This window comes from Procambarus clarkii, chromosome 32 (genome assembly GCF_040958095.1).
Source record: "Procambarus clarkii isolate CNS0578487 chromosome 32, FALCON_Pclarkii_2.0, whole genome shotgun sequence".
Taxonomy (NCBI): domain Eukaryota; kingdom Metazoa; phylum Arthropoda; class Malacostraca; order Decapoda; family Cambaridae; genus Procambarus; species Procambarus clarkii.
Genome location: NC_091181.1, coordinates 30329450 through 30343037, shown reverse-complemented (window position 1 = coordinate 30343037; position 13588 = coordinate 30329450). Strand labels below are relative to the sequence as shown.

The 13588-nt window shown below is 44.5% G+C and overlaps 1 protein-coding gene across 1 annotated transcript in view; it reads right to left on the bottom strand.

Moving 5' to 3' along the window:
- Positions 1 to 13588, bottom strand: part of LOC123759333 (proton channel OtopLc) — a 108841-nt gene that overhangs the window by 27565 nt on the left and 67688 nt on the right. The window contains exons 2-3 of the mRNA XM_069335080.1: positions 5161 to 5286; positions 3032 to 3224 (exon numbers count right to left, since the gene is read on the bottom strand). Coding sequence (XP_069191181.1) covers positions 3032 to 3224; positions 5161 to 5286 — 319 coding nt within the window. The remainder of the gene's footprint in view (positions 1 to 3031; positions 3225 to 5160; positions 5287 to 13588) is intronic.

Below are 13588 nucleotides of genomic sequence, written 5' to 3'. Positions count from 1 at the left end.
CCGTGGCCAGCAGCCAGTCGTGGCCAGCAGCCAGCCGTGGCCAGCAGCCAGCCGTGGCCAGCAGCCAGCCGTAGCCAGCAGCCAGCCGTGGCCAGCAGCCAGCCGTGGCCAGCAGCCAGCCGTAGCCAACAGCCAGCCGTGGCCAGTAACCAGCCGTAGCCAGCAGCCAGCCGTGGCCAGCAGCCAGCCGTGGCCAGCAGCCAGCCGTAGCCAGCAGCCACGGTGGGAAAGCCTCCCCCCCCCCCTCCCCAGGGTAGTGAACGCTAATTACACCAATTTTCCCAACCACATAATTGTATGATCTTTTAAGCGAATCTTTGTTCCCCTTTACGTTCTCTCCTTCCTTGTGTTACTGGTCGGTCGGTCGGTCGGTCGGTCGGTCGGTCGGTCGGTCGGTCGGTCGGTCGGTCGGTCGGTCGGTCGGTCGGTCGGTCTCTCTCTCTCTCTCTCTCTCTCTCTCTCTCTCTCTCTCTCTCTCTCTCTCTCTCTCTCTCTCTCTCTCTCTCTCTCTCTCTCTCTCTCTCTCTCCCGTTCGGTGCCTCACTTACCATCACCTTAGATATCACTGCATTAGATAACTCTGCCTTAGATATCATCGCCTTAAATAATACTGCCTTAGATATCTACTGTGTATACATAGTATTATAGTAGTATACAAATCTGTCGTGTAGCACTTAATGAACCGCGCCACCACCTGTCGTGTATCACTAAATGAACCCCACCAACACCTGTCGTGTAGCACTTAATGAACCGCACCACCACCTGTCGTGTATCACTAAATGAACCCCACCAACACCTGTCGTGTAGCACTTAATGAACCACACCAACACCTGTCGTGTACCACAAAATGAACCACTCTCTAGTTCTATAAGTTTCCCTTCGAAGTCTTTATATTCTTATTATCATTATAAAATCATTTTACCCAACTATTGCAGCGAGTTGTGTTTACAAGTGTGTAGGTGAGGTAGGGATTAATGCAGACGAGGAGTCACAATAACGTGGCTGAAATATGTTGACCAGACCACACACTAGAAAGTGAAGGGACGGCAACGTTTCGGTCAGTCCTGGACCATTCTCAAGTCGATTGTGGATTAATCGTCCGGACGACGCCTCAAGAACGGTTGTGTGAGGGTTCGGGTCTCTAGGATACGGTCCGCTCGCCAGCGATGCACTCACCAGCTCCAGAACTGTGTCAGTCTATGGGGTAATTTAACATTACCAAATGCGCTTCATGCGATGGTAATGTAGTTCTGGCTGTGTTCACCGTGATAAGGAGGGCGGTATAACAGGAGGCATGGCGGCGGAAAATTACCTATTAACTCACTTTTATATAGACGCAGGTGCGTCCCGCGCCGTAGACTACGGTCTGATGGGCAAACTTTCCTCACACTCAGTACGGGGGTAAAACTATACAGACGCGTACTGTTTTCTTTAGTAATCAGACCAAAGTCGATGATGGCTGCTTAGCCATACGGTCTGGTTAATGTAGTGTAATGTAAATTTATGTAATTTGGTCACATGAAAAATCAAATGTACGTACTATGGTGGGTAAATGTTGAGTGAACGGTGGGTTGAGACGTATTCTCTGCATAAAGTATTCATTTATGTTCGCCTGGCTGGACCGTTCAAGCTCACCGGCGATCCTACCTTCCACCCTAGTGGCTTTGGTTCGAATCCTTGAGGGGGTCATTGAGAGATATATAAATTTTTTCTGTAAGATCCTATAATTGTTCGCCAGTATAACCGAGACGCTGTACAACGCTTGTGTTTTGGTTTCCTATTGTCGGTGACTGAAAGCATGTTCGTGGTCACCCAGCCAGTTACTGGCAAGACTCAACGGTGCTTACTTATCACGGCTTATCTATCAGTTATACGGGGATAAGATAACAATCGGAGAAAGCGCCAAGCCATTATGGTTATAGCACTGGGATGGGATCAAGATAAGGATTTGGGACGGGAGTGAGACTTTTATGTTCCGGTCTAACGGGGCATAAAGGTGTAGAGGCCAACTGATGCGCACACAATCCATTCATGACGTAATAGCCCCAGATACAGTTAAGTAGTTACATCTCATATGTACGGGTAAATATGGAGGTTGCGTGACTGCAAAATCAATATGAAAATATTTCTAACAGCAGTGCAGCCTAGTTATAAAATAGTATACCAAACATTTATGTTCATAGAAAATGGGTACGAACACTGACCGATATACAGAGTTCCATGTATAACTAAAACAAAATAAAGAACTGGAAACTCGCATTGATTCCTGGTACACGAATGAAGTTTAAAGCTTAAATATGTAAATTAGCACCACTTACAAGTCATGTGAATAGATGTAAATAGAAATCATCACGTACGTCCATAGAAAAAATTAGAAACTATGCGTTCACGCTTCAGAATGTTCTGATAACGTTGCACCTAAGTGGAAATTTCTCTACCCCCACTTGTTCCTTTGTCTGTACTCTTGTTTCTGTGAAATTGATTACAATGGGATTTATAATATGTTCACTGTCTAACTCCCCAGGTACCTATTTACTGCTAAGTGAACAGGTGTATCAGGGTGAGAGAAACTGCCCATTTGTTTCCGCCTCCGTCGGGGATCGAACCCGGATCCTTAGGACTACAAACTTAGAGCGCTGTTAATTCAGCCGTCAGGCCCCCTCCCTGAACTGAGGAGCCCTGATACTGAGCTCTGAACCCACTGGACCTCTCTGTCAAGCTATTACCAACCACATAAGTTGCAGTAGGCTCAACCGAATTATCCTGGTTTCTATTTCTGGACAGGACGAGCCGTTTGGGCATGATTATTTTAACCGGATGCCTCTGTTCACCTAGCAGTAAATAGGCACCAGGGCGTTAGGCAAATATTATGGATTGTATTCCGGGAAAGATCAGTCGCTGGCCAGGGAGAGACCTCGGTAAATTGAACAGGTCTTCCTGTCCCCGACACTGGTAAATGAACTGTACTGTTACTTCAGCTTCTCCCATATTGTTGTTTCCTTAACAAGTAAACAAATTAGTGTATACTCACTATGGCTCGGTCTTGGGTCTGTACCCTCCTCCTGCCTCCATGTCTCTGTCCTTGCTGCTCTTCTCCAACTTCTCTTTCTTGGGCTTCTCCTTCTCCGGAAGTTCTCCTCCTGGGATGGACGACTCATCGGATTCGTTCTTCAGCTTTTTGTGCTTCTTGTTTTTGGCGTTCGGGCCCTTGGTGAAGGCGCCTCCTGTAGGGGAGAAGGTCGCGGTCAGGGACGCTTTGACACATCTCTTTGCTCTTTGTCTATACGTTGGTGAATTTTGTCAATTATTGTGTTTAGAGAAGTTGTCACAACCTGTCACCCAGTGGTGTCAGTATTGTGGGTACTTCAGTTGTTAAGTGTATTTAATACTTTATACTCAAGTGCTTCTAAGTCAAATACACGATTGATTTTTGCTTCAATACTGCGTTGCTAATCATGAGTGTGTTAATGCTATTACTGAATCTCTTGTTGATGCTGCCAGCCGTTCATTACTGCCCCTTTACTAATGCTATTATTAACACTACTACTACTGCTGCTGCTGCTGCTACCTTTTTAACTATTACTACCACCAATAGTATTGTAATTACTTATACTGGTATTGCCAATACTATGATCTTAACCCCCGGTAAACAACAGTTTTCTTGTAGAGCCATAATCACCACCGCCGCCATCACCAGGGAGCATCCATCACAACTACCACATGCGGGTAATCATTACCACCACTATAACTAGCACCACAACAACTATCACAACCACTACCAGAGCAAATATTACAACCATCACTACTACTACCAATAGGGAGCAACCATTACCACCACCACCACCACCAAGGAGCAACACACTACTACCACCCTCACCACCACCAGGGAGTAACCATTACAACCACTATCACCACCAGAAGAGCAACTATCACAACCACCACCATCACCACCACCACTACTACTACTACTACTACTACTACTACTACTACTACTACTACTACTACTACTACTACTACTACAACGATGGAGCAACCATTACCACCACCACAAGGGAGCAACCATTACCACCATCCTATCCATTACCAGAAAGCAACCACTACCACCAGCAGGAAACAACCACCACCACCACCATCATCAGGAAGCAACCAAAGGGGAAGGTAATTACAGGAATCGGAAAGAGAAAAAGATCTTAGAGTGGATATAACTCCAACAACAATACTGGTGGCACACATGAACAGGGTAACATCGGCAGCATGTGGGACGCTGGCAATATAAGAAACCAAATATCATTTAGAAACCTAAAACAGGAATCCTCCATGGTAATCTACACAACATTTGTTAAACCAATACTGGATTATGCAGCACCGGCGTGGAATCGTTACTTTGTGAAGCATAAAAGCAAAAGGGAAAAAGTAGAGAGGTTAGCAACACGTTTATCAGGATCTGCGGGTTGGTACAAGAATTCAACCAACTACGAACCAGCTATTTTGATGAAAGGGAGCAGTAGAAAAACAGACGTACATTTACATCGCATCAGGCTTGGATACCCATGTGCATGGGAAATTGGCTTACAGAAGATGAGAGGAAATGTCAGCACTGTAGAGAAATGCCCGACAGACCACTGGAACATCATTTAACACAATGTAGATACAAATCAAATAAGATTTCAACTCAGATTCAACAGAGCAGAAGTTGTTAAACACATGGGGATAAATTCTTACTGAAGCGACCATACGAGTCATAAATATTCATACTCCACCCAAGTAAAACAGAAACAAGAAACACTTAATGGGCCAGCCAGAGGCTTAGGGTCCGCGTTAGGAATATTCCTGGAAAAAAACAAGATTGGTACCAGAGTTAAGAGGGTTAAGCAATGAGGAACAAAAAATGGAACAGCTTAGTAAGTGATAGAGTTGCGATCGATACCGCGTATTTGATTACAAATAGTAGATACAAATTGAAGTTGTCTCTTCTATTTGCAGTTGGAGTTGAAGTTGCAGAGACATATACGTCTCTTCAACTCCACTCTTTGTACTGTTTAAACCTCCTCCCGAAAGCTTTTAATAAACAGTCTACCATGGAACTAATATTCTGTTACTGTCTGAGTTCCTACCACTATCCCCAACCACCACCAGCTACCTGGTGAGGTCCCAGCTTACCTGTTGGCTTGGTGGACGCTGCAGGTGGGGAGGGGGGAGTGGGGGGCGGAGGGGGGTTGCCCGTGCCGTGGGAGGACCCAGGCAGATGGCCGTCCAGGGAGTCCCTCTCAGGATGGTCCGGGTACGCTGGAAGAGAGAGAAACACACCAGGTATTAGTAAGACACTGGCATGAACGAGACGGGTATAGTGGCAGGACTGGAGCCTCGTAAGATGTACCCAAGAATGCTGGTTGGAGGATGTGCCATGGGTGTTATAGCTGGCCGGTGGTTGAATTTTCGTAGCAAGCTGGCTCCATTTTAGTAGGCTGCTACTCCATTGTAGCAATAATTTGTTAACAAAATTACAATTTAATAAACTATTTACTTTTCTTTGGTGATTTAACTGTTTCGATATATGTGTGTGAATTTCTCTTTATCTGCGTCTTGCTCACCTTGCTTCGATTTGAGTCGTTTTCCATGCGCGTTCTTCCGTGCGTGACCTGCTAGTATACGACCATCACTGTGCCATATTGTGAGTCTGTGTCGTCTCCTGTACGTCTCCTCGTCCATGCTCGCCCCTCTGTGTCTCCGTCAGCATATTTCTTTACCAGTGTAGTTATCAGTCTATGGCTGTCAGTCACAGCAACTGTCTTGTGCACATGTATGGCAGTATGTCTGTGTGTGTGTGTTGCCAGGTATAGTCTTCTGCCTTTACGGTATTTATTTATTTATATAACCCTCTTACCACACAATGTGCAAGAATATATCATTTTGTCATTTGAAAACTCTATACTGAATTTTTGAATGGAAACAGAAATGGCAAACAGAAAACAAAATGAGGAAAAAATGGGAGGGAACTGTGAGTAGGCCTACAGAACTATCTCAAGTGCAATACCACCGGGTTCTCTTCTCCCACCTCAATGGGAGATTTTTTTTTATTAACATATTTAGGTACATCTGCATTTATGCAGCTACCCTAGGCTATATGAAGGGGAGTACAATGTGTGGCGAGAAAGTTACACTAGTCAAGCTGCAAGCAGCCGCGTCCAACAGCCTGATTGACCAGACCAGTAACCAGGAGACCCGGTCAGAGATCGGGCCGCGGGGACGTTGATCCTCGAAATCAACACAAGGTAACCTCACGCTATACAGTATATGGCTAAAGGTAGACTCTAAGGGATTTGCGCGCTAAGTTCGAAATAATAATATAGAACCGTTCTATATTGGTCTCTAGCGAAAGGCTTTCAGAAGCTGCAATTTAACTCAGATCATTCGAGACATCCTCTGGCATCAGCTCTGTTTTTATCTGATTGGTTGATATTGGAAGTTTCGCACACAGTTTCGCTATCCCAACATGAAGCAAGCGAAAATTCCAGTTGGTACTGAAAACAACCACCAGAGGACAGCACAATAGTTTCCATAGGATTTTTGGACGTTATTTTGAGGGCATCAACCAAAGGAGGGTTTGTAGGGCCATGTCACTGACCATCCAATAAGAATATAAGCGACTTTAATCCTAAATGGCGTTCAGGATCAAAGTAAACTGAGAGGTGGTATACACCTGCCACTATACATATCCAGTCGCTCGATTAAATAAGTAGCCCGTAACATAGCAACCTCAAGACTTAATCAAGAAATATTCCCCTCCCTGGAGGCAGATAAGTTAACTATGGGCACAAATCCTCATGATGATTTAAATGATTATCATGATTTTACCTTTTGCACATTTAAGGTGTCATTGTGTCGTCCAGGCGCGGGTGTGGATGGGTAACCTTGCAAGACTGACTATCAACAGCTGCAATGATGTTCCGCGCCCGAGGAGAGAACAGATGACTTGTGGCAATGCACAGTGGTTTACTGTTTGGAGTGATCAGGTGTTCATCAAAGTGTTCACGGTGCCAGTGTTCAACGTGCCAGTGTTCACGGTGCCAATGGTCTAGGTGTTATAGCCACTAACTCCTACAGGTACTGTACAAGCCACAATAGACTGGCACTAAAGCAAGAGGGTATCAAAATGAATAGCCTAATATTTATAGTCCTTGATAATATCTGGCCGAATTTACCACAATAAAGTACTCTTTCCAGTACTAAGATGACTACCACAACAGGAGAGTTAGTGATTAAAACGACTACTGCAGAAAGTTACCTCAGCGACCAATACAAACGCCACTACAGCAAGAGTAGTATCTTACAGAACCAAATTCAGCAGGACTAGATCTTCCCTCCCCTCCACCTTCCTTCGCCCATCAGAAGAAGAGTACCTCTGAAGGAGTCGCTGGATGTGTGAGAGCCGGGGTGGACCAAGACACTCAGCCCATCCACCGACCTGTCCTCCTCCCTGTGCGTCCTGAAGTCCTGCTGGGCCAATGCACGCTGGTGGCCGCAGGTACACCTGGTGTGCTTGGGCGCCATCCCGGCGACGAAGGAGCAGTGCAGCGGACGCATGCTGCCGTGTCCCCTGGCGTGCTCCCAGCAGCACAGGTCACAGGCACACTGCTCAGCACCAGCTCGCTCAAGTCTCTCTCATTTCGTTGCATTATCAAGTCTACCAGTGCTCCTCAGCTCTGTTTTAATTATGATAAAGGTTCATTGATCTAAAGGAAAGAATTGACTTGAGAATGGTCCAGGACGGACCGAAACGTCGTCGTCCCTTCACCTTCTAGTGTGTGGTCTGGTCAACGATCTAAAGGAAACATTTGTTTCTATATATTGCGTTTACATTTTAACAGTTAACAGTTAACGGATACCGTTTATATCTGTTTAGATACGTTTTAAATTTCTTCTCGGGAGATCATACTAAGCTACGACTAGTTTTTAATTTGCCATGAATAAATGTTCGCTATATATTCAGCTATCTCAAGATACTGTTAATGATTATGTTCGTCTTATGGATGTTAGATCAGAATTTATACACAATAATAAAGTTGTTATTTTTAACCACGGATTTTCCAATATCAAATACTTGACTATATCACAGATAGATTTATATTTAAATTGTCTCAAGCACCGCAAAGCATATTTAATGTTGCAAACTTAAATAATTCATGTCAATGATTTAGCTTTCTAAATAATATTTACTACGAATGCACTAATACAATTTTCTAATCCCAAAAACGCACTAATACAATTTTCTAATCAACAAACGCACTAATACAATTTTCTAATCCACAAACGCACTAATCCAATTTTCTAATCATTTCGCACTAATTGAGGAGACGACACGACACATCCTCCCCCGGCCAGTGTCTCATCCACACTGACGGTCCTGGATGAGGCTCCCTTGGATGGCTCACATAGTTGCTTACGGGAAAGTGACGTCACACAATCACTTAGTTGTTTACACTTCAGTTTATTGCTTTCTATACATCACATTGAATTGTGTTAAAATATTACGATTGTTGTTAAACTAGTGAAACAACTACAGTATATATAATTGTAAGACTATCGTAACTATATTTAGTTTGTGTATCTATACACACACACACACACATTATATATATATATATATATATATATATATATATATATATATATATATATATATATATATATATATATATATATATATATATATGGCCAGACTAACGAATATAAAGTATGTCGTTTGGCAGAGATGGTTGAGAAAGCCAGTAGGCTACAACCCTCCCTCTTGCATTGACACCTGATTGACTAAATCTAATTGCCTTGGTGCTTGGCTCAGCCCATCATCCTCCACATGATCCCTGGATGCTCCTCTGAGCCAGTAAGCAGTCCGGTCATCGTGGTTACTAGTAGAAAGTACAGTATGGGGTGGTGTATCGCCTCACACTAATAAGTGTCGTCGCCCCACACTTACAAGAGCCAATACTCCGCTCAACATACTAGAAAAAGAAATACCCCACACACCAAACACTAATATGTGGCATCCCCCGACACTGCACACTAACAAGAGGCAACACCTCATACTAACAAGGGCCAACACTATCAGTGCCATATGCTTCACTGACTCGGTATTATCGTGAAAGATGGTATCGCCCTGTCTTCAGTCTCAAGATACCAACCTCCACACACCAGTGGAGGTGGACCTGGGCGCGTACACTTAGTTCCCGAAAGAACTGTATACAAGGTTCTCCTTGTAGTACAGTTGGCTTCATTGTCGAGTCAAGAGTCGGGGGATCCTCGGTTCGATTCTCGGGCGGGACAGATAGGGTTGGATACGTTTCCTTTCACCCAATGCTACTGTTCACCTAGTAGATAGGTACCCGGGGGTTCGGTAACACAAATTTCAATAACGCAGCTGTGAGTTAAGTAGTAGTTCTCGACAGTTGTTTATGTTCTACGTAATGGTGCACTACTGTCTCAGGAAGTGTCTTGTGTCTCTTGTGTTGTATAACAAGCATGTTCCGAGCGCTGCCTGTCACTCATCTTATTTCAGAGTGACTGACAAGCAGGCGAAGTTAATAAATTACTTGCTTGAGCATTGCTTGATTATTCAAGCAATGTTTGTTTGCAAGTAATACCCCCCCCCCCCCAAAGCGTGGTGATCAAGTGTACGCACCTAGATGTGCTTGCGGGGGTTGAGCTTTGGCTCTTTGGTCCCGCTTCTCAACTATTAATCAACTGGTGGTTGTAGTCTGGTGCTGACAGTTCAGGCGCCACAGTTACAGTTTGACCGTTACCATGGGAGAGAAGTTACAGTATATGGGATTAAATTCCACTACTTTGGTGGGAAAGGAACTTTTAGCACCAAAATGACTTAAGAGTCAGGTACACAAGGAGCTGCAGAATTCATTCCATGGGGCCCTATCAAGACCTCGAACCTGGGCCATCGAGATGGCGATGACCCAGTTTCGATTATTGGATTTATTAATTTTCACTTGAAATTTTCAGAATTATATTGAAATATACACACACTTGAGTGCTGTTGTAGGCACTTTCCATCACTGTGTCAGACAGACATTGTAATTGTTTTAGTCTTACACACTACCGCAAGAAGGTGGGATGGACGGACCCCGCGTCCCTACCCTCTCCACGGACACAAAATTAAAAACAAAACCAGGCAGTGCCTGCTTAATAATTAATTTTTTTTACAACAATATCGATTAGTGATAAACTTGTCAATTTCTAATAATATTATTTTTCCGAACTGCAGCGACACTACACCACTTCTCACGACGAGTGCCACGCGCACACTGACAGCGTGAAGACTGCACCACGTGGGTCTGACAATGGCTTGCGGGAAAGAACGGCATTATAACTCCAGCACCAAATTTTCAACCCGTCCTCCGGAAACTATAGCTACCATATATGGACTGTTGTACCATATTAACACTACATAGTATATCCCTTTTATCGGAATTTTTAACATACTGAACACTTTGAAGAATGTTGACCCAGACAATTTCTTCAAAACGTCACATGTAACCCAAACAAGGAGCAACGGTTTCAGGCTCAACAGTCACAATGAAGGACTGAAAACAAGAGATGCTTTTTCACCCACAGGGTTATAAACCAATGGAACCGCCTACCCGCCGAAGCTGTACATCCCTAAACTTTGTTATATATTAAAATTCAGCTGGAAAAAAGTCATCTGGACAAATGGGGAAGAAACTTTGACAAGCCGCCGGTTTCCTGTCCACGTCGGCCCTCAGGTAAATACCAAAAGTTGTAATAGTAAAAATAAGCCTAATTGGTCCTGGGCCTAAGTAAGTAATTATCGCCTAATATCTTTCATCTTAGACCTAGTTTAGAACATATATGTACTGCGTTAAATCTAGGGAAATTTAGGTTTGTTGCGTTCTTTCCCAGAACCTGTACATAATTAATAGTACTAAACATGGTTCTGTTTGGGTAGTACAGTCCAAGTTCTGTACTTGCAACTGTAGCAATAATAGCAATATCTTCCACTGGTGCAGAACACGGTGAAATTTTGTTCACGTCTTATAGTTTGTTTTCTTTATACTTTTATGTTGATATCTAAAAATTGTTTAACATTGAAATACGAACAGCTGCAAGTTAAAACCCGCTTTACTACTTCAATAAGTAGTAAAGCATCAGATTTGACAGCCTCAGAAACCTTGACCGCCACAGCGATGCTGCTAGGCTTCCAACACCACCACACACCCGGCGCGCCATACTAGGCTTCCAACACCACCACACACCCGGCGCGCTATACTAGGCTTCCAACACCACCACACACCCGGCGCGCCATACTAGGCTTCCAACACCACCACACACCCGGCGCGCCATACTAGGCTTCCAACACCACCACACACCCAGCGCGCCATACTAGGCTTCCAACACCACACACCCGGCGCGCCATACTAGGCTTCCAACACCACCACACACCCGGCGCGCTATACTAGGCTTCCAACACCACCACACACCCGGCGCGCCATACTAGGCTTCCAACACCACCACACACCCGGCGCGCCATACTAGGCTTCCAACACCACCACACACCCAGCGCGCCATACTAGGCTTCCAACACCACACACCCGGCGCGCCATACTAGGCTTCCAACACCACCACACACCCAGCGCGCCATACTAGGCTTCCAACACTACCACACAGCCAGACGCCAGGCCTTGGGAAACTTATCTTCTTCAATAGGGTTGTTCCACGGCAGATCACATTTTTTTTTTAATCTAACTACTGCATCTCTGTCTTTTAATAAATCTGAGATGTAGTCCCAAAATTTTTAATTTAAGTAATGTGGACTAGAGTCGCTCCGGGATTAGCGTCCCCTGAGACTTAAGCATCATTAGTTTCATAAATCCGCCCGTGAGGGTCAGAGTAGTTCACAGATGGAATGCATTAGGCATTGATGTGGTGGAGGCAGACTCCATACACAGTTTCAAATGTAGATATAATAGAGCCCAGTAGGCTCAGGAATCTGTTCACCAGTTGATTGACAGTTGAGAGGCGGGACCAAAGAGCCAGAGCTCAACTAGATGAATACACACACACTCCCAGGGAAGAGACTGATTCTCACCGTTTTCAAGAAAGTGGAGAGATCTATCGACAACAGTTCTTCCGTCCCTCGGCAACCCACTACAGTAAGTTTGGACCAAAATCTCCTTCCGTTCCTCAACCCCAGCATGATGTGATTCCTCTCTCCCTCCCAACAACTCCAGCAGGATGTGATCCCTCCCACATCCACACAACACCAACACTACGTGACCTCTCCCTCCCCCAACCCGTTCTCGCACTTTCTTACAGTCAATATTGACTTATTAAATAAGTGCATATGTGACATACTAATTTATTGACTATTTTAGTTTACCTTCAAAAGCTTCATAGAAAACACCGACCTTACCTAACCTTCTTAGTATGTTAAGATAAGCATCTTATTGCTTCGTAATTACAATTATTACTTAACCTATACCTATAATAGGTATTATAGGTATAGGTTAATTATTACTTAACCTATACCTATAATAGGTTAAGTAATAATTGTAATTACGAAGCAATAAGATGCTTATCTTAACATACTAAGAAGGTTAGGTAAGGTCGGTGTTTTCTATGAAGCTTTTCAAGGTAAACTAAAATAGTCACAATAAATTAGTATGTCACATATGCACGTACTTAATAAGTCAAAATTGACTATACGAAAGTGCGAGAACGGGTTGCCTTCCCTTCCCTAAGGGAGCTGGTTGGCCGAGCGGACAGCACACTGGACTTGTGATCCTGTGGTCCCGGGTTCGATCCCAGGCGCCGGAGAGAAACAATGAGCAGAGTTTCTGTCACCCTATGTCCCTGTTACCTAGCAGTAAAATAGGTACCTGGGTGTTATTCAGCTGTCACGGGCTGCTTCCTGGGGGTGGAGGCCTGGTCGAGGACCGGGCCGCGGGGACACTAAAGCCCCGAAATCATCTCAAGATAACCCCTCCAACAACACTATGTGACCTCTCCCTCCCCCTCCAACAACACTATGTGACCTCTCCCTCCAACAACACCATAGATCTTCTGTTACACTTGCTTTCTCCCTACACAAAGAGAGCTCAAGTGGAGCGTGGGAGTGATGGCCGCCGCTTGAAAGCGACGGTGCGAATCGTTCTCATGACTGGAAACAGGCAACCTTGTAAGACAAATTAGTATCGGTGTGAAATTCCTTAATCAATAATGATTCTTAGCGGTTATTCTTCTTTACCGACAGTTACTACTGCTAATACTGCACTTTGCTACTAACACGGGGTTTCAATTTATAGTATATACACTGCTATATTACAGTGCTATAAACATTCCTCTTATTACTAGTACTGCTGCTACAATCAAAACATATTGATACTCGATTGCTACCGGAAACACTGCCACTACAACACTTTCTTGAGGTTATCTTGAGATGGTTTCGGGACTTAGCGTCCCCGCGGCCCGGTCCTCGACCAGGTCTCCTTTTTGTTACACACACCGTATGTAGGAAGCAGGCCGTAGCAGCTGTCTATTTCCCAGGTACCTATTTACTGCTAGG